We start from the raw sequence: 19,975 nt of genomic DNA, 5'->3' as shown, positions 1-19,975 counted from the left end.
CCTGCTCAAGGGCTCACTCTATATTATGTTCCATTTTCTATCCTCAGCCATTTCCATTAGGCAGCTCTTCAAAAGACATTACATGTTTGTACTGGTACATAGGATCTGCTGTCTCTCTGTCCCCACCCAGTCCTCTTAAGCATTAACAGTGACTAAGGAATGTTGTTTAAACTCTTGCAGGGATTAAGCATGGCTGAAGTAAGAAAATATTGACAAGTTAAGAATGTCTGAAAATGGAAACACAAAAGTGCAAGCACATCTAATTACAATTCCCCAGCAAGACATCTTCCTGCAGAACAGAGGTGTCCAGCCTTCTTAATACCACAAAAACTCAGCATCCCAAAAAGCATGAGCTTTGTACAGCATCACCTTTGACAGCCAGAGTACAGGAAATGTCCAAAAAACATTTCTGAACGTAAATTCCAGGAAAACTAGCCCTGCTTTGCGGAAGCAGAGGAGGTCTACAACAGTTTCTCAGGACAACAGCCTCAACCATCCCTCCTGCTTCATTTCCCTCCCTCAGCCAAGCAATACCACTGGGATATCTATGGAGTCTTGGAATCAACCAGCCTTAGCCTGGGAGCACAGCAATGCTCATATGCAATTCAAGAGCTTATTATACATTCCACATCATCATTTAAAAACAAAACAATGCCATGCAGTTTTCCTACAGTAGACAAGTAAGAATCAGAAAATATTATTTTGGCTGGAAGAGAGAAAAATGCAGAGAAGCACAGAGTGACAAAGGGAAGACAATGCTGTCTGTTAGTATTTAATAACTTACAACCTTAAAACCTGTTCTAAAGTGTCAAAGAAAGATCACTTCAGCATCTCTGCCAACGACCCATTTTACAAGTCATGGTTTTCATATGACCCACAAAGTTTCTGATGATTTTTGGCGGGGAAAAAAAAAAAAAGCGCCTTCAGAACTGGGCTCACACACATTAGTTCAAAAAGCTTCCTGCCTAGTTACAAAGATACACACAAAGTGTTCCGGAACTTTTTGGTTTTGTGAACAAATTTTTGGAACACATTAGGGATAATGTTGTCAGCATTCATTGCTAAACCAGGAGGTTTTGCACATTCTTCCAATCTAGGTAAAATGATAAAGGATTCTGTCTTTTCTAGGGGAGTTAACACGTGTTACAGCTGTCAGCCCTCTGAAGGCTGTGGCACTATTGTCAAGTGATCAGTTGTCTCTCAAAGTCCAGGTGATGAGGACAGGCTGATCTCCAGCTTTCAGCAGCCAAAAGAGCTCAGAGGTAGACAGACTGACTGTGGGAGCAAACTATGGGGGAAAGCAGGCAAATCTCTGTTCTCCAGGCAGATGGCCTGTGGAAAATAATCCTGAGAAGAGTAAACAACTCCCTGCCAAGAACTTCAGACTAGGGAGAAGGAATGATTTGTGAACTTGTAAAAGATCCTGAAGTCCAACATCTGGAAAACAACCTCAGACTGAGCTGAGCTGGGCTACCACCCAGAAAATGGGCAAATCAAATGCTTGACAAACGAAGCAGAACATCCCTTTCTTTCATATGGTACTTTTAAATGTGTTTCAATAATGCTATTAATTTCCACAGCAACTACATGGGCATAACCCACTGCCTTTGCCACGTTTTCCATACATGCACACACGGGTATAAGGCTATGCTCTCTGATGAGTCAGCACTGGTGTTCCACACAAACCTTACATCTTTCTCAGAGCTGCCTTCAAATTCAACACTACAAGAATATTTCCTTGGGATTAAAAAAAAAAAAGCCAGAAAGTTGAGGACAGCCCAACACAAGATGTGTGAAACACAGTTCAACTTCTAGACATATAGTAAAATACAATAAGCTAATTGACTGACCTTTTCTTTCAGTTCTCCCAGGAAAGCTGCACTTTGCCCAAGAATAAATTCTGCTGATTCCTGGAAACAAGTCACCCACTGATACTCTAGACAGTCTGCAATGGTCACCTGAAAAAACCCCAAGAAAAACCCAAAAGGTTATTTCATCCAGTTACCTACTCCTCATTAAGACAGCACAAAAGACAAGTTTATTTCACAGCTACAGAGAGTTTTGAAATTTCCAGTAACTATCAGAGCCCTACCTGTATGTAGTTTTGATCACTGAGGGTGGAAGGCAGTGACTTACTGCCCTTCTTAAGCTCCACAGAATGTCACATAACTTAACCACAAGTTAATATTGACAGTAGATTGTGTCCCAGGAAAAAGCCAACAAGATGACAGTGATACACAACAAGGGATATTCACCTCTGTCCTCCTGTCACTGCTGAGCAGTTAGCAAGAACAGGTAGCCCAGAACAACAATCACCAAGGGGGACGCCAGCAAGACTGCAAACTTGGGCATAAACTCATGAAATACTGTTATGTTATGAGGAAACTATCAAAACATTTGAGGACAAGACAGAGCAGTAAAAAGATCAAGTAGCAGCCTCAGATGTATTTCCTGGCTGCTCTGACAATTGGGAATGGGGAAATGGGAGACACACAGTTCTGAAGGCCTTGAGTGTACCCTCAGGATCCCCTTTACACTCCGTGAGAACGATTCTGCTATGTCAAGTAGTTCACACATTCCTAGAAGTTATCTGGTAGAAATTATTTGGAAGCAGGTTATGTTTTATTGAGACTGCAGGGATAGTTCCCTTCTCTCTGCATGCCCACCTGGCACAGCATTTCTTGCTCTACAACTCCAATTTATAATGTAAAACTGAAGAAGGTTCAATGCCTATGGTGTAAGTGGGCACCACAATCAGAATCCCCAGACAACTTTCTGAAGCAGGTTCCATTAAAGCATGAAGCAGAACAATACCTACAAAAAAATTTGTACTAAATATAGGTAGCAGCTGTAAAAGTGCAATTACTGCTCTCCAGAAATGCCATTTTACTTCAGTTTATCTTCACTACTGAAGAGGCGGAGGCCATCTGTACTCTGCACTGCATAGTACACTTGGAAACCAGAATCAACTGAGCTAGCATCAACTTTTTGGCAAAGAGAAAAGCTTTTAATTGGAGCACTAGGAAAACAAACTGCTAATCAGCTCAAAGAAACATCCCTCACTCAGGTACAGCATACAAACCATCTAAATAGCCTCTAACCCATAGGCAGCATGGATGAACAGCACCAACACCTCATTCCCCAAGGAGATTTCTGTCTGGATTGTCCAGGGAGCAGAGACACACACTCTGCTCCAAACCCTTTACTCACCAGGAGCATCATGCGGTACTTGAAGTTGGGGAATTCACGGTCACACTTCTCACACCGATAGAGTCCATTCTGCTGGTCTATCACTTTCTTGTTGCAATCCTGAGAGGGACATGCCTGGTACATACAGTTCTCTTTGCGCAGATGTACGATTGTGCCCACACAGCTAAAATAATCTGCCTAGGAGAGTGAGTGTGCAACATTAGCCTCAAAATACTCAATGTTTTCCAATTCGGAATTGACTACAAAAGCAAGGCACCCATACTTGGATATTTAGGATTAGAAAGCTTAACAGCTATGGATTACTGGGAAACTGTAAATCAACCCCTCTGTTGCAATAATTTTCAGGCTTCCATTATGTTAATAAAGCCCCTACAGCAAGATTATTTTGTGTTTCCATTGCAGGGAACTCCAATTGCTAGGTTTTCTTTAGATAAAGCATATTTGATTCTCCATTGTGTCTGTTCAAATCTCCACTTTTTCACAGGATTAAGATTCTGCACTTTCCTACGCTTCTTTCGGGAACCAATACAAAAAACAGAAAGCCTATTGTGTAGTGTTACAGATAAGCATTTGATTAAACTATAGCCTACAGAACAAAATACCCACTCACCACACTAAAATAATCATCATAATGGTTTAAGACCACGGTCAAGTCTTTCAGCAGAAAAACAGAGGTTGTTCAAGAAGCATGTGCAAAAATGGCCACAGAAAATAGCTGAATTACAGGAAAACTGTTCAAGGCTACTTTGGGTGAGCAACCTGATCTAGGGGACAGCATCTCTGCTCTTGGGGGAGGTTGGAACTAGATTATTATAAGGTGCCTTCCAACCCAAATTCTTTATGATTTCTGAAGGCTTTTTTAATATGGATAGAAGCTCTTGTGTATCCCAAATGGCTGAGCACTTCAGTTTGGAAAAAAAAAATAAATTAAAAGTCAAGAAGCAGCAGAAGCCTAGAGAGCTTTCTGGACTGGAAAGCCAGAGACCTGGGGTTTATTACCAGCTTTGCTATTGACCAAGCATGCACCCTTGAAAACCACTTCCTCCTAATGCACCTGTTTGCCCTAGAACACTCTGTGCTGTTTATATGAACATCTTTGGGGTAAAAACAAACCCTCCATTTGTACAAGGCTTAGAATCCTCTTGCAAACACACTGTCATGTTGAAACATCAGCAACAAGCTTCAATTTATTTGAAAAACAATATTAATTAATAGCAGAAATCCCAAGAGAGTTAAGCACATACTGCTCAACACCTGGACTACTTCAATAAGCAGAATACCTGCATGAAGTCTAGCTTTTTGTTTTCTCCCAATACACAAGGCTTGCACTCTGTGGCCGTGCTGTACCTTATCTCCTTGTCCCAAGTTCTCAGATTTGGCTTCAAACAAAGTTTTCCAATTGGTATTTGCTCCAGCTCCTGGCCCACCCTTCACATCAGAGATGGAGGCACATTCCAGAAGCTGCCCCTCGGAGTCAAACCTGCAACCACAGAGATGCACTTCTATTTTTGGAGAGCAGACCATGAAGACTTATCAAAAGCTTACGTTTATTTCCATGTACTCGATACATGAGGGATTTTTTATCAATGATTGCAAAAGGAAACAATTACAGTAATATGTGTATATGGCAAACAAAAATAGCATTGCAGAATAAGTTAATAGTCCGACTTAATTAGCACAGTATTTTATAAACCCACAAAAGGAGGACAGCTTTGTTCTATATAGCTGCAATTTGTTTGCCAGCTAGTGGTCAAACCACGCACTGCACAGTTCTTAGAGGCAGGCAGATAACAAGATTTAAGGGCATCAAGATATTTCCATAATTAAAATTAAATTACATGGTACCATTATCTTCGCAGCAGCTTCGAAAGAAAAAGCAAATAGCATTGAAAAGATTATGCTTCCTCTGTTAAAATAAGAAAAGCACAGCTCTTCAGCAAAAGGTTGTACTGCCATCCCATTGTGATGGCTTTTGTGATTTCAGAAACACACCAACGAGGCTCAAAAATTGAACTTAATTAAAGTGTGACAGTAATAGCTAAGACCCACAATCAATTTTATCTCCAACAAGCCTTTAAGTATGGGAGAACCACAGCTCAATGACAAATGGAGGATGCCAGTTATTTTATCCATGTTTGGGTGATGTAACTAGAACATGAAAACCCCAGAATATACAAATCTGATGCTGTTGGCACTTAACCCTATTCACACCCCCCCACACATCTCACCAGACTCGGAGCTACAGCAGACAATTTAACAACTACCTGCAGGAGAAGCAACAAACCAAGAAAACCACTCTGTTTTCCTGACAATAAGTGTTATTTTGCTATCTGAAAAGTATCTGGTAAGGACTAGACACTGGAAGATGTCAAATAGTCCCTCCATACTAACAGAGTGCGTATCAGATTCCACACAATGGAAAAGCCTGTGGAAAAAAATACTGTTCTCTCAGATCATGCCTCAGAAAGTGGAGCTGGTCAAGCCTGATTTCATGCTGCCTTCCAAGGCTTTGGGTCAGCACGCACTTCCCCGATTTTCAATTTTTCAAGGTCTGTCATGGAATTAAAAGTTTTTTGAATTGAACAACTTAAGAAGGACATTCGTCCAGGCTCCAGGGCTTCCAAGCAAGGAAAGTTTCTATAGCCTTGGCAGCCATACCCTCTGCCACCTTTCCTCAGTGCTATATAGACCGCTCAAGTAGAGAAACAGAATAAACCAAATACTCTGCAGTAGGTTGAAATGAATCAACATAAACACACTCATACCATCCTCGGAGCTTAAAAGCCTCTGGGCTGTCAGGGTTGATGACAACTGTACTTGAGGACAGGACAGACAGGCTTCTACCACCAAAATCAGAGACCCTGGCTCCTTTGATGGCAACCACAGGTTGTCTGGAGCCATCAAACTGTTCAGCCTGCATGTGTGAAAAAACAGACAGCGTTAGCAGCACGTTACAGTAAAGGTACTGAACTTGTGGTCAATTCACAGATCATGACAAGAGATCAAACCTGAATCAAACTACTTCACTGTATCTAAAGTGTAAGGTTCTGAATGACCTCTCTAGGAGTTTAAGCAAAGGCAGCTAACAAAGGTGTAATCCTAACACCCCATTTCCTGGGGAACCAGAGTATCCTTAAGTCACACCACTGGTTTGGAAAAAAAGGATCGAGTCCCTCCATTAGCAGTTTTACACCAGGATTTTAGAACAGGAGATGAGTTATGGGAATGGAAACAGGAGAAGTTATTTGGTCGTATTAGACTCCTCAGGAGATGAAACAACTTGCTCAGCTTGACTGAGCCAATCATGTCCATTCTACTACCACTTAGAAGGGAGAAGTGCAGCTATGCTGACCAAACGTTTTGAGCTGACTTTCCATTTTCTGTTTTTTAGTCTCATAAAGCTGCTTTAATGCTGTTCAACAGCCATCAGTTTGTTATCTGAGTAGTCTGACACTAACAAGAACCTCGTGGCACAAGAGAGGTTTTGAAAGGTATAGATTTTCTGGACCCTACATCACTTAGCAAGCAAGGGGAGGATCATGTGCTTAAAGATTACAAACGAGCTCGAGTTGCACTAGTATTCACTGTATATCCATGAGATGCAACATAAAACACATCCCAGCAGTGAAGGCAATGACTATTATAAAGGACATACAGATTCTAACCCTAACTGTGCCAGCTGCAAGCCACACATCACTCCCCCTCAATGCTTATTGATGTCTCTAATCTACAAGCAAGCAAACCGATTTAATTTTGTAAAAGGCAGACCCTGATCTCTGTTGGAAGAGTTATGCCAGGGACTGAATACCAGTAGCCTCTCCTCTAACAACCTGGTTCAACCTCAAGACTTTGTGATACTGAACTTCAGCTTACTTCATTTATATCAGCAGATGGTTAATGATGTTTAGCTACCTTCAAGATCAGTGCACTTGATCATTTAGCCATAAAGCATCACTGTCAAGCTGGCAGGATCACTCCCATTTTATAGACAGGAACATAAATCCCTAAGTATCTGTAACAGCGGTGGAAAACAAAGTAGCCTGTTAAAAAGATTAGGAAGCAGTTTACCACCACTATTCAAGACTTCCACTTCCAAGGCTCTTATGCTTGAAACTCCTAGTCTGAGATGCAGCCTCTCAACACCCTTGTTAAGCAGCAATTTATGCAGGGTAACATGTATCCCACCCTACGAATAAAACTCATTTCAAATGAGACAGCTGTAGCCACTGGGCTTTTCCATAATCAAACTGCAACTCATCCCCTTCCCTAAACCAGAAGTCTGTTACCTTCAGTATTTTGGCTTGAGACGTAATGTCTGCAGTTGTTCAGAACACATTAGTCAGATCGTGTCAGCAGTTTGTCAGAGAAAGGTTAAGAACATCACACCTGAATGCAACCAGACAGTCTTTCACCTTCTTTCGGCCCCTGATCTTAAACACCCAGGACTGTGTCAGTGCTGTGCCCATCTCGGGTGACAACAGTGTTTCCTCACCCTGCACAAAAGGAACCTTTGCCTAAGAACAGGTAAGAGAGCACATACCTCATTTCCCCACAGTGTAGCTGTCACCAGTTTCCCTGATGTATCCATCAGATGCACGTTCCTCTTCGAAACCTCCCTATTGTTAGCTTTCACTGTGATTTTGGTGACATCTTCATAGCTCTTACAAATTCCAATTACATCTGAAAAACAGTTACAATTTAGTTAGAGTTACTCGAGGGTCACAATTGGGGAATAGAAGATCACAAGAGAAGAATTCAAACCTACTGTCAGATTTTTACCTTGTATCCTAGCTCCCTATTCAAATGAAATCTGATATGGAAATTAAGTGTATTATGGTAGGAATGCTCCACTACAGAACTCTTCAGTGCTTTAATTTTGTTGACGCATTCATTAAGATATTCATGAATGCAAGCCTCACCACATTAGAGAGATCAAGGCATTGTACTATCTTTTCCCATCACATTCTGTCAAAGGACTTCAGTCCTGATCATGTAACACATACTTGCTGTTAAAGCACAAGCAAGAGCTTTCAAAGTGACTGTAATACAATGAAGCAACTGGCTCGTGTCTTCGCACAGCCCCACAACTGCAGCTGAAACTAGTCTGCATGTTTGGGCAGTAAGAGCTAAAGCAACTCCCTTTGCACTCCCTAAAAATACACTCTCTTTAATATAACAAAGCTACCTTTAAAATTCCTGGCTGAATGTCTCTGAATCACAGGCATCTTGTGCCTCTGAAACCTGAGAACCCTCGCGCCCACCCAAGCCTTGGATTTTTCCGGAGTTCTCTGCCCAACAAATCACAGAAAAACAAACCTCCAATACTTCACAAAGCAAGCCAAAACAGTCATGCAACTTGGACTTGGATGCAAAGAATTATGCCAAAATCACTACAGAGATAATTAGATAGTGAAAGAAAGCAAGACCACAGAAGGTATGAAATGCACACGTGCTGAGCAAGGACATTTTTCTCTCAGCCCTTTTGCTGTGGAAAACAATGATCATAGTACAATAAACAAGTATCATTTACTGTCTTTAGTTTGAAGCACAAGTTTGAAGAAAAATCACTGTATATTGCTGGAAAACAGGGCAAAGACATCTCAACAGGAAAACTGCCTGAGGTATTTCTAATGGCAGCCATCACTGGGTGACTTCGACTAAGAGATCTTACACTTGCTACCTACTCCACATTCAGGACACAGAAATAAAACTTCAAAGCTTTAGAACTCCCCATTTTGCTACTTAGACTGACCAACAATCGAGTCTTTGGGTGTGTTCTCCAAGTCAGAGATGGATACAAAATCAAACTGAACAGATGGAAGATGCTGGGCATCATCACAGGGCACAACTGAAGTCTCATTAGTGAATGTAATCTCATAGTCATTCTTAACAGCTGTATATTGCTTGTTAGCAGTCTTCAAATTGCCTTTGGTAAAATAATATACCTACAGGAGAAAGCAGTGAAACAGAGGATATTATCAGTAGTCAGAGAAAATAGATTGTGTTCACCTTTAAATATCCTTGCCTTGCTGAAGTTCCTCTTTTCTAGCTCCTGTCAGTCTATGAAAGCACAACTCTACCATACCTTGTTCAATTCAATGAGGGGAAAGAACTTGTCTGCTTGATCGTTGAATGCAGTAGCTCTAATCTCACCCTGCAGGAAAATAGGAGAGCTGGTCAGAACTGAAATCGGGCATGAAAAACAGAGATAAAAAAAATAAATCTTTGCAATGTTAAGTGGTATCAGTTCTGCAGACACGGTGGGGTCTGCCAGGCTAGCTCCAGGCACATGAGAAACAAACAGTGCCCTCCTCATGTTTGTACTTAGAGCTAAAATGACACATTCTACACCTGACAATCAAACCTCATATTCATGTCTCATTAGTACATCCACAGCTTCAGAATAAAAGGCTTAAGAACTACATCTATCATATGTGCACCTTTGAAAAGGTGCTCCTAAAACTGGCATTGATTAAGGAGAACATTCAGCACCACAAGTTAGCACACAGTAGATTGTGATGGCTCCCACTCATACACCATGTCTAAGTAAGAACTAATAACAATTATACACTCACTAGATATAAATACTGAGGGGTTTTTTTATTAAAAAAAAAGAATATAGACAGTATGCAGAGAAAACAAATGGCTGGTGACAACATGTTACATTATTAACCTCACATTTTATACTCAACATAATCTAGCTGAATCTTGTTTGTTTTCATGACAGGAGGCAGTAATTTGATAAGGGGTTTGACAAACTGCAAGTTTAGTTAGATTAACCAGATACCATTCCCCAAACAAACCACAGAGGAGATTTCTTAGTGTTCCAATAATTTCTACTCTGATTTCCTCATGAAAATTGAAAGCTTGTAACTTGGAGGCAATGCTTCCCTCACTCCCTGTTTTGTAAGGTGTAGCTCAGCAAGGATCAGACGTCGCTCTCAATCTACAGGAAACCACCACAACCCTCAGTATTAGGCTGTCAGTTTGCATAAACAACTATATTTTGAAGCTGCAAAGAAAAAAATCCAGTCACACACTATAGACTTTGATGAAAAATAATCAGTAATGCTGCACATTTAAGACTCCATTCTGGATAAAAACTGGCACGTTGATGTGCAACTTAATGAATACAGGAACACAAGTTTCAGTCGTAATAAAAAAAATCATTTCCTATAATACACTTTATTTCCTCTATTCTGCCTTTATGAAGGGTTCATCAGCATCTGGCATACATTATCTTTGCCTCAACACATGATACTTACGCTTTCATCAACCATCTCTATGGAAAAGAGCTTCCCTTCACCACGGGAGTTGCTCCACGTGCGGATTTGGCCTTTCTGGGTGACACGAGCACAAATGGTCCACCTGAAATCACGCAAGAAATCACTGCTCTGTGCCTTTTTTTAAGAAGAGACTGACTTGACAAACCTTTGGAACTGGACTGTCCCTATTTAAAAGCCAGAATCTTCCCATTGCACCTCAACAACTCTACCTGCTCTTCTGCTGCTTTCTGTTTTAATGGCCTGGACCATTAAAGGCAGAAAGTTGTAGAGAAAGCAACAAAGCAGCCAATAAAGCATCTAGTATGATAATAATAGTGAACAATCCTTCTGCTTTCCTTAGCAGGCCTCAAAATCTCTTCCTCTTCTAGGGTACATTTCTCACACAGCAGTTTGCCTGCTCTGAAAAGCCATGCTAGAACTCAAGAGCTCAATTATAGGATTCGCATTTAACTTGGGTAATCAAATCAGTTTGCATAACTTAAAAATGTCATTCACTAAATAATTACATCCTGATGCTTTTGAACAGCACAGTAGCCTAAGTGAATAGCTTACTGAGCTGTTTTGTCCTTAAGTTAACAAAAAGAAGGTTGCTTCAGGAAAAAAAAAGCAAAACAACAAAAAAAACCCCACAACAGAGAAGTCAATCAATTCTCAACTGCAATATTAAAAACCTATCAAGCTCAGCAGGGCAGCTGCACCCAGACAATGCAAAGGCAAATCTCAGATTGTTCCACTGTTGATGCAATTTTAAAAAGTGATTAAAAAAATTTAAAAAAGAACACCCACCCCCTCAAAAAACCCCAAAATAAAACAAAACCCCAAGCAAGAAACAAGAATAACTAAAACAAAACCCATCAGCTGTTTCTATGGAGGGTTTGGTTGGGTTTTTTGCTTTCTCTGGGTGGTTTTGTGGTTATTGTTGGGTTGGTTTGTTTGAACTTCACCAATAAAGTCAGAAGAACTCAATGAATGATTTGACAGCGATTCAGACACGAGAAAGCAAAAAAGAGCTATTGTTCCTTCATGCCTGTGACATGAGTAATGCCTAGAAAACCATGGAAACTCACTTGGATTGGTATGGGTTCAGGCTGGCGATCGGCACCACTTTGGCCTGTGACCCCCCTGGTGTGTTCAGTGTGCTGGGAGCACTTGGTTTGCCAAACTGGTTGGAGGGAGCATGGTACTTGGGAGCAGCAGGACCTACCAAAAACCACAACAAAGCAGGAAACATTTCAACCTTGCAGACAAAAGTCAGATTAGAACCAACTCAAAGGGCAGGGTCAGGAAGAACTTTGCCCACCACACACCACGAGGAGCTGCACAGAGGGCAAAGTTCTACTGAGCACCCGGAGCTCCATTCCCTGTGCAATGTGGGCACCACAGAGAGGCTCAAAGTCTGTTGAATCATTTCTAGTCTTGGCCACAAGTATTTTCTAGACTGCAAAATGCTGTGGTAGAGACACTCTCAGACCTTTACAGCACTTGCACTGGAAGTGGAGATGTGTCTGAAGTCAACCACTCAAACACAGTTTAAGTGGGAAGCAACTAGTTAGCAATAAACTCTCAAAAACAACACAGAATCACACAATGGTTGTAGTTGGAAGGGACCTTAGAGATCATCTTGTTCCCACTCCCTGCCATGAACAGGGGCACCTTCCACTAGACCTGATTGCCCAGAGCCCCATCCAACCTGGCCATGAACACTTCCAGGGATGGGAATGATACAGGAAGTTTTAGATCTAGAACAACTGAGGAAAGATACTCTACAATCAAATAGTTTAATGACATAAAGTACTGCTAATTCTAAACTGAATCTTGTCAATGTATACGCACAGAATTCTTAGGATCAGCTTTAAGAAAGGGGAAGCTTGTTTTCTACTGCAAGTTTCTAAGCAAATGTCAAAATTTTACTATTTAAAACTACTTCTTAAACACAGGGGTAAGGAATACAGACAAGTTAAAGCAGTACCATGAGTTAGGATTGACAACTTTTTAGCAAAAAAAAATAAATCTACAGGCTGACATTTACATTCACCGCCTTTTTCACTATCTCTCTGGAATCTTGATAAAAAAACATGTTTCTAGATGTACTATCAAATAATTTCAGTCCTGTACAACCTAAGCTGTTTGCCTTCAACATTGCAGCATCAGTAACACACTTGTTGGCCAACTCCAAACTGCAAATTTTGCAAAACTGGTGAAGAAGTGTAAACTGAATAAAGTTGTTTCCTAATTTTTTTTTGCCTTGAGGATGAAGTGGAAAAAGCAATAATTTTTCTCCCTTTTAAATCCATCTGAGGAGAGGCTGAGGGAGCTGAGATTGTTTAGCCTGGAGAAGAGGAGGCTCAGGGGAGACCTTCTCACCCTCTACAACTACCTGACAGGAGGTTGGAGTCAGGTGGGGGTTGGTCTCTTCTCCCAGGCAACCAGCAGCAGGACAAGAGGGCACAGACTCAAGCTCTGCCAGGAGAGGGTTAGGTTGGATATTAGGCAGAGATTTTTTTTATGGAGAGAGTGCTCAGGCATTGGAATGGTCTGCCCAGGGAGGTGGTGGATTCACCATCCCTGGAGGTTTTTAAGCTGAGACTGGATGTGGCACTTAGTGCCATGGTCTAGTAACCACAGTAGGGTTAGACTTGATCTTGGAGGTCTTTTCCCACCTGGTTGATTCTATGTACAGAAGCATCTTGGGAGAATTCACCTTTTGTCAAGCTATGGGTTAAGGGTTACTCTTCAATGGAGTGTTTCTTGTGCAATACCATTACAGAAAGGATCTTAGTTAAATTTGAGCTGTAGTTTCTCACTGTACCAAGGGAATCCAGAATTCCTGCCCAGGATTACTCTTACCTGCTACTGACACATTGCCATTCTGTTGCTGTGGTTTGCTGGGTGCTGCTGGGTTTGCTGCTGGAGCTGCAGAACGTTGCTGCCCTTGTCCTGGCAAACAAATGGAAAGAGACTATAGAGCAGAGTAGGGAGAACAGTAATTAAAAGCATCTTTCAGCCTTTTTAGGAAATAAGACTTGCATGGAAACAAAATAATTTAAAACAGAGAACATGCTAAAATTCAGGAGTTATAAGACACAGCAGTAGCAAGTCTATCTGTTGAACAACATTACCATGGAGGAATTCCAGTCAGATCTCTTTCCTCAAGCAACTGCTTTTTACTTCGAAAGAATTCAGGGCTGATGGTGATTTAAAAGGACAGTCCTGAAGTAATCTTGACAAGTTTTCAGTGTTTATCAGCTGCTATTGCTCTGACAGGTAGTTTCTGCTTCTACCTAACAGCTAAGATAAAAACCATAGAGAATTCTGTCTTAAAAATCAGAAACGGCCAAAAACCCACTGGGTAAAGTCAAACCTGAAGTTAACACATGACAAAGAAAACACCTGCTCTCCTTTATTTCTGAAATATGAAGATATTTGATGTGGGGGTGATGGAGTCATCACTTCAGCAATCACCAGGGCCCCTCTTGGCACAGTAGGATATTGCTTAGGGAGCAAAGTGATGCCATAGTATGTATGTATCATCCTTTTTTTTTTTAGATTCCAGGACTTTTATTTGCCTTAAACTGATGACAAATTACAACAGAAAGAGCACAGGGATATATCTATAGAAAGAGTAAATTAGATGAATAATTTACCATTCAAAAATTTGAACTCCTTTATAGAATAATTTGCCTCTAGATGAGAAAATATCCAACATTTTTGTCCTTTTGGATACAACAAGCCATTGGTTTGCAGGAAGACCTAGGACTAGGCAGGCAAAGCCTCTCTGATTTGGGATGTGAGGAGGAAGATGGTGCGAGAAAGTGGAAAAGAAGGTCAGACCAAGCCTGTAAGTATCACAAGGAACAAGAGCAGAGAATCCCAGGAAAGAAGGATGGCACAAAACTAAGGTAAAGGAGCGGAAGCAACACAAAGACTCCCTGATGAGGTGTTGCCTGATGTGGCACAGTCTACAGAGGTAACCCTCTGGTTATTTTTAATCCAATACAAGGTCCTTGCACAAAACCCAATCTGCTCCTCTAACTTGCCGCAGTAGAGTCACATCGGTGAACCGGTGACAAGAGTCTCCCTGGCAACAGTGTGACGTCAAACAGCCAAATGTGTATTGACTGCAGGTTCCACTAGATGGAGGAGCCAGGTCTCACCCTCTCTCAGCGGCCTCAGGTGCTCAGAGGACCCATCAGGGTTAGCACTCAACACCCAAATTCATTTCGTGCAAGAGAAGGCAGAAAAAAACAAAAAAACAACAACCAACAAAACACATTATGAGAGAAAAATATGCTGCTTGGGGAAAGAATATTCAGGAAGAACAGGAATGTGCATGTGAAACAGCAAGAGGCTTCCGTGCTACTTTTGTTCCAAATATGGTGGGTTGGTTTTTTTTTCTCTAGGAATTTGTAATTTAAAAAACCCCACAAAAACACCCAACCAAAGGCCACCACATACATTAGAACACTTGTGCGTTACGAAACGCCGATTCGCATTTTAATGGCTGCCTACCCACAGCCGAGTGTTTCTCAACAGAGTGAGAATAAATTCACACATCTGTGCATGTGTTCAAATACAGAAGGAGCAGAAATATCTCTCCAATTTTCTCGCTTGTAGAGCCTAGGGACTCCTAAACTGTGATTTTTGGTGGCTGGTGGCCTACAGATCACTTAAAGTGCTCAGAAAACCGAGGCGACCGCCTGGTTTTCGCTGTTAGTTTTTATTAGCTGAAGGTGAAAAAAACCACTTGAAATACCTGATCATATTTCTGCTGTGCATACTGGGCTAGGCAAACCTAAGACCTTTGGCTGAAGTTGGCCCCACAGCCCATTCAAATGCCATAACCATCTAGGAGTCCTCTGCTTCCAATAATCTGTTACCTGGAGGTTGTACCACAGAGTCATGACACAAGTTCTACCCCAGAACTGAGCAGCAGCACAACATGGAGGGGAAGACAAGGGATGAAAATGCAGTTTGAAAGAACTCACAGTAGTGGGAAGAGCAAGAATAAAGGGTTCAAGTGAACGTGTAAGTATACAAACACATCAACACTGAAAGATAATGACAGAAGTTAAATATAAGTAGCAAGTAATCGTCATAGTAAGAAGAAAGTCCATCACTGGAGTAATTTGAATGAGATTAATGACAGTAATAACAGAACCATCTAGTTTTAAACAAGAACTAAACTGCTCAGACTTAATTTTCAATACTGTTATGAAATGCTGCCTGAAAAGTTTTTATGATTTGTAATAAGAAGATTGTGTCTGCAGCTTCCTTGTTAGGCAGATTAACCACCTACTGCTCCCGTGTAAAGTGGCCAAAAGCCAACTGCTCACCCCCCTGGGTCCCACTGTGCTGTCACAGCCTAGGAAAGAATATTCCTTAATCCTAGGTCTGGCAATTGGAGCTCTGTATTTCAAGCCAGACCAAAAGTAGGACTGAAGATTTGGTTTTAAAACACCTGAACTTTTTTTTTTTAATGAAAACCACAAAGTGCATTTAAGGTGCTTATTCTGCATTAGCTGAGTGTTCCTCAAAAATACAATTTCTTAACAGATACAGGTACTTAAAGAATCTGCACCTTGAAACACACCTCTGCCGGTTTATCAAGGACTTCATGACAAATCTGGCAGCCTGCAGAGCAGCAAGGCTGGGTTAAGCAGACTTAATCTAAACTATTACCATTTTCTGAACAGAAACCTTGTTCAGCATCAAATAAAAGGGTATGAAGTCTGCAGAATAACATCAGTGTGGAAATGAAATGCCCATCACATCAAATTTGGCATCACTTAACTACCCAGTGAAAGCTCACACTTACTATGACCCCAGACCTGTGACATCTCCAAAAGCTTTTGGATTTGAAGGCTTCATCGCCGAGTCCTTTTGTAAACCCAAATGAAGAACAAAACTTTGATCAAAGTAATGGTAATTTTACCCGAATTTATAGTCTTAAAGGTATATTTTCAGCTCAGTTCTGTCAGATACCAAGTTCTCAGTCGTTTCTAAGCAACAATGTAACTGAAAAACACTATAGTTCACAAGCTCTTGTATCACATAAGCAGGGGAATGGGAGAAAGGCACAAAACAGTCTGCTCAGTAGCTATTCTGAAAATCTTGGTCTCTACAGCAACTGTGGGATTAAACCATAAAATCTGAGATGTCAACACATTTTTTAAACAGCAATTAGCTAAGTAACTATCAAAGGAACAAAGGATTCTTTAGGCTCATTTAACAAACGCCCCTCTAATTCCCTTGGAAAAAGAAAAGTTAATGAAGAAAGATGTCTCTGCCTTTGCAACAAAGTAATTCCTACTTCAATTAGTAAAGGAGATTTTTAATCAGAACAGCAGTGTACCTAGCACCACTGTTTGTCCAAAATAGCCTGCAGAAGATTGTTGCCAATAATATGTGGTCCCTTAGTTATAAAAATACACTAACTCACTTCCACTAGGGAAAAAAAAAACCCAGCCCTTCAAGGAGAGCTATTTGGTGTTAAATTTCAGCCATTATCTGTATATACATCACTGACAGAGCTGTTCAAATATTTTCTTTAAGTGCTTGTTATTCTCCCTCTCTTTAAAGATGAGAACTGGAAGAACAGAATAGACTTTTGAACATATCTCAGGGGAGGAAAATATATTAATTTAAAAACTGTTTGCACGTAACTTCAGCACATGAAAATGAACAACACAGTTGTTTATACAACATAACAATCCCAAAGATTCATGGCAGGTCAGATTAAGGACCACATAGTACATCCTTTTTGGGTGGCAGGGTAGGAATGGTGCTTAGGGAAGTCTGTGCTGGCTGTGTTTTCATACCAGTCTCTCATCTATCTGCTTTGAGCAATCTAAGTTTTAGTGCTTCCTGCACCTAACATCCATGCAGAGGATGTATTGTTATGTTTAACAGCCTTTAATGGATTTCTCTTTCACGTCTAATTGCTTTTTGAACCTGTGCCAATTTCTGGCACCTACCTCAACAAGCTCCATAATTTAACTCTGCAGTTTGGGGGTGCAGTGCAGCCTTTGTTTTAAAACCACTACCTGACAGTATGAGAACTCAAGATCATCAAATCAATGTAGAAAAGAAAGAGAGACTCATCATTCTTTATTCATCCCCTCCATGCCATCTTATACTTTTACAGATCATTATTCCACCTTCCTCTTGCTGTTTGCTTTCCAGACAGAAGAAATTATAATCTATTTGGTTACTCATTATGAGGAGACATAAAATAGCTTCCACATACTTACTGGAAGTTGACGTAGAGGTCACTAACCACAATAAAAACTGTCAGTGTTATAAGGTATAGATACTCCCAATACCGTGGGGAGAATGATACTTCAGTCATGGTGTTGAGTTTATTAAAAGATGAACAAACCCATTTTGTGTTGCACAAATAGAAAACATTTTCAAGATCTGGACATTGTTCCAGACAGAAGATAGGTGAGCATGTCTGACTTCTCTTTGTGAGTGAAAGAAACAGGACAGCTGAAAGGCTCACACAAGTGTTTGCTTACTGACACTCACCTTCATTGTATGGCACTGGATTGCCAATATTCCCACCAACCTGATCAGCAGTTTTCAGAACATTTACATCCATCAGTATAACCACTCTCCTACAACACAGAACAGACAGCAATAAAGACTTTTCCTCTGTCCGACTCCAAATATCCTTTACAGCAGGTAAGAGAACTGAGGGTGATTCTTTGCATGAAGGACCTGGAAGACAAAAGCTCTCCACTGTCAACTCAGACCTCTCTTGAGGGACAAGTAGGCTTCAAACAGCATCACACTGCATCAAGGACAGCTGATGGCAGGCTGAAGGGGCACACAAAACCAGCTTGAAACAACATCGTGTTTTAAAGGTATCAAAACCATTCCAGACTTTACAAAAAAAGAACAATTCCCTGCCTCAAAAGAAGTGGTATTCTCCCCACAAAAAGCACTGAATAAAAAGAATACACAGTTCAGTTCATATCCTGCTGACACAGTTTTTCTATAGTCACTTCACTTGGATCCCTTCTCAGTTTGGAGTATCCTGTACCCTCAAATTTTCCTCCAATCCTATTCCCTCAAACTCTCATAAAAGAAAGAACAGGTTCCACAACACCTATGTAACAAAACATCATCACTGCTTCTTTTCCAGAGCACATAATTTTAAATGAATGTTAACAAAGCTTTGTACAAGTATTTTGAGTATTCTGATGAAGTTGGAGTAATCCAGCTGGAAACTTTAAACTACTAAATCAATGTACTAGACATATCTAACCCCACTAGAGTCACATTCTGTAGTTTGTTTTACTTCTTCTACTGCTAGTGCTGTGCACTTTCCCTCTTGCACCCTAAACACTAAGTATTTTCAAATAATCCCACCCAAAAGCCTTTGGTCTCTGCTGAGTCACAAAGCACAGAGCCCCCACTAGTGCAGGTGCCTTTCTGGAGAACTGGATTTCAAGAAACCCAAATACCTTCCATCTTTCAGGCTGTTGACAATGAATCTGTTAACCTGGCAGACACATCGGGCCGACAAGCGTTCCTCTTCCACCAGGGAGTTCAGCTGAGTTGCCAACATGAATGCTGCAGGAACAGAAGGAAAACAGGGAAACAATTCAAACACCTCAGCCTTAAAAGGGGCTGCTCACAACTTTTGCAGCCAGCCAAGTGTTGCACTGGATCTACTACTTGCTCAGTTTGTTATGACATAGAAAAGAGTGCAACTGCTAACAAAACTGAGCATAAATTATAATGTGTTTATTCCCCAAACTTCAGAATGCAGTGATAGAATGACAGTGTACCAAAGAAGTAAAAGAATAAGCTAAAATCAGTGTCACGTGTATAGGTTTCTATATTTTCCTTATACCCTGTAGCAAGTTAATTGCTTACAGCTCACAAAGAAAGTTCCAGCAGACAAAGATTTCACCTAAATGATAAAAAGCAGTTGCACACTTAAGAGTCTGTGGCCCTATATAAGCCACACTCTCTTTCAATATTCATTGCTTTGCAGCTAGTGACTAGACCACAAACTATCACCACTAGCACTTCCACACCTTCAACCACTTCACTGCAGCTTATACTCACAGGAGAGTGTGTTCACCCCATCACTCATCAGCACTCGGTATCGTGGGGGCCCAGTTCCTGTGGCAATTGCCCGTGTATTCTGGGGGGAAAAAAGAGACTGTTAGTTCTCATTGTAGAAATAATTCAGGAATGTAAAGTGACTTTGATAGGAAATTATATATTCAGGTTGGAGGGTTTTTTGAGTGCTGATATCAACAGCCCAAGTCACACAAAACACAATTAAAAGAATTAGAAGTAAGAGAGCATTGTTTGGCTTCTCTGCAGAGTAAGTTTGGCTCCACTCAGTGGGAAGTACATGCAGTCGGGAAGGGTATGGCGCAGGAGGGAAAGGGACAGTACTCACGATGACTTGCAGCACAGGCTTGGAGACATTCTCCCCCTGCATAATAGCCTGGAGAAAA

At 41.0% G+C, this 19,975-nt stretch overlaps 1 protein-coding gene across 1 annotated transcript in view; it reads right to left on the bottom strand.

Moving 5' to 3' along the window:
• RPA1 (replication protein A1, 70kDa) overlaps positions 1-19,959 on the bottom strand; it is a 22,905-nt gene extending 2,946 nt beyond the window's left edge. Inside the window, exons 1-14 of the mRNA XM_009076973.1 lie at positions 19,918-19,959; positions 19,575-19,653; positions 18,965-19,073; positions 18,024-18,112; positions 13,344-13,433; positions 11,564-11,696; positions 10,476-10,578; positions 9,296-9,364; positions 8,963-9,155; positions 7,751-7,890; positions 5,976-6,124; positions 4,558-4,690; positions 3,211-3,387; positions 1,851-1,958 (exon numbers count right to left, since the gene is read on the bottom strand). Of these exons, the coding sequence (XP_009075221.1) occupies positions 1,851-1,958; positions 3,211-3,387; positions 4,558-4,690; positions 5,976-6,124; positions 7,751-7,890; positions 8,963-9,155; positions 9,296-9,364; positions 10,476-10,578; positions 11,564-11,696; positions 13,344-13,433; positions 18,024-18,112; positions 18,965-19,073; positions 19,575-19,653; positions 19,918-19,959 (1,614 nt within the window). The remainder of the gene's footprint in view (positions 1-1,850; positions 1,959-3,210; positions 3,388-4,557; positions 4,691-5,975; positions 6,125-7,750; positions 7,891-8,962; positions 9,156-9,295; positions 9,365-10,475; positions 10,579-11,563; positions 11,697-13,343; positions 13,434-18,023; positions 18,113-18,964; positions 19,074-19,574; positions 19,654-19,917) is intronic.
• Between the last annotated feature and the right edge of the window lie 16 nt (positions 19,960-19,975).

This window comes from Acanthisitta chloris, unplaced genomic scaffold (assembly GCF_000695815.1).
Source record: "Acanthisitta chloris isolate BGI_N310 unplaced genomic scaffold, ASM69581v1 scaffold7616, whole genome shotgun sequence".
Taxonomy (NCBI): domain Eukaryota; kingdom Metazoa; phylum Chordata; class Aves; order Passeriformes; family Acanthisittidae; genus Acanthisitta; species Acanthisitta chloris.
Note: the sequence above shows the minus strand (reverse complement) of the source record. Positions and strands in the feature narration are given on the sequence as shown.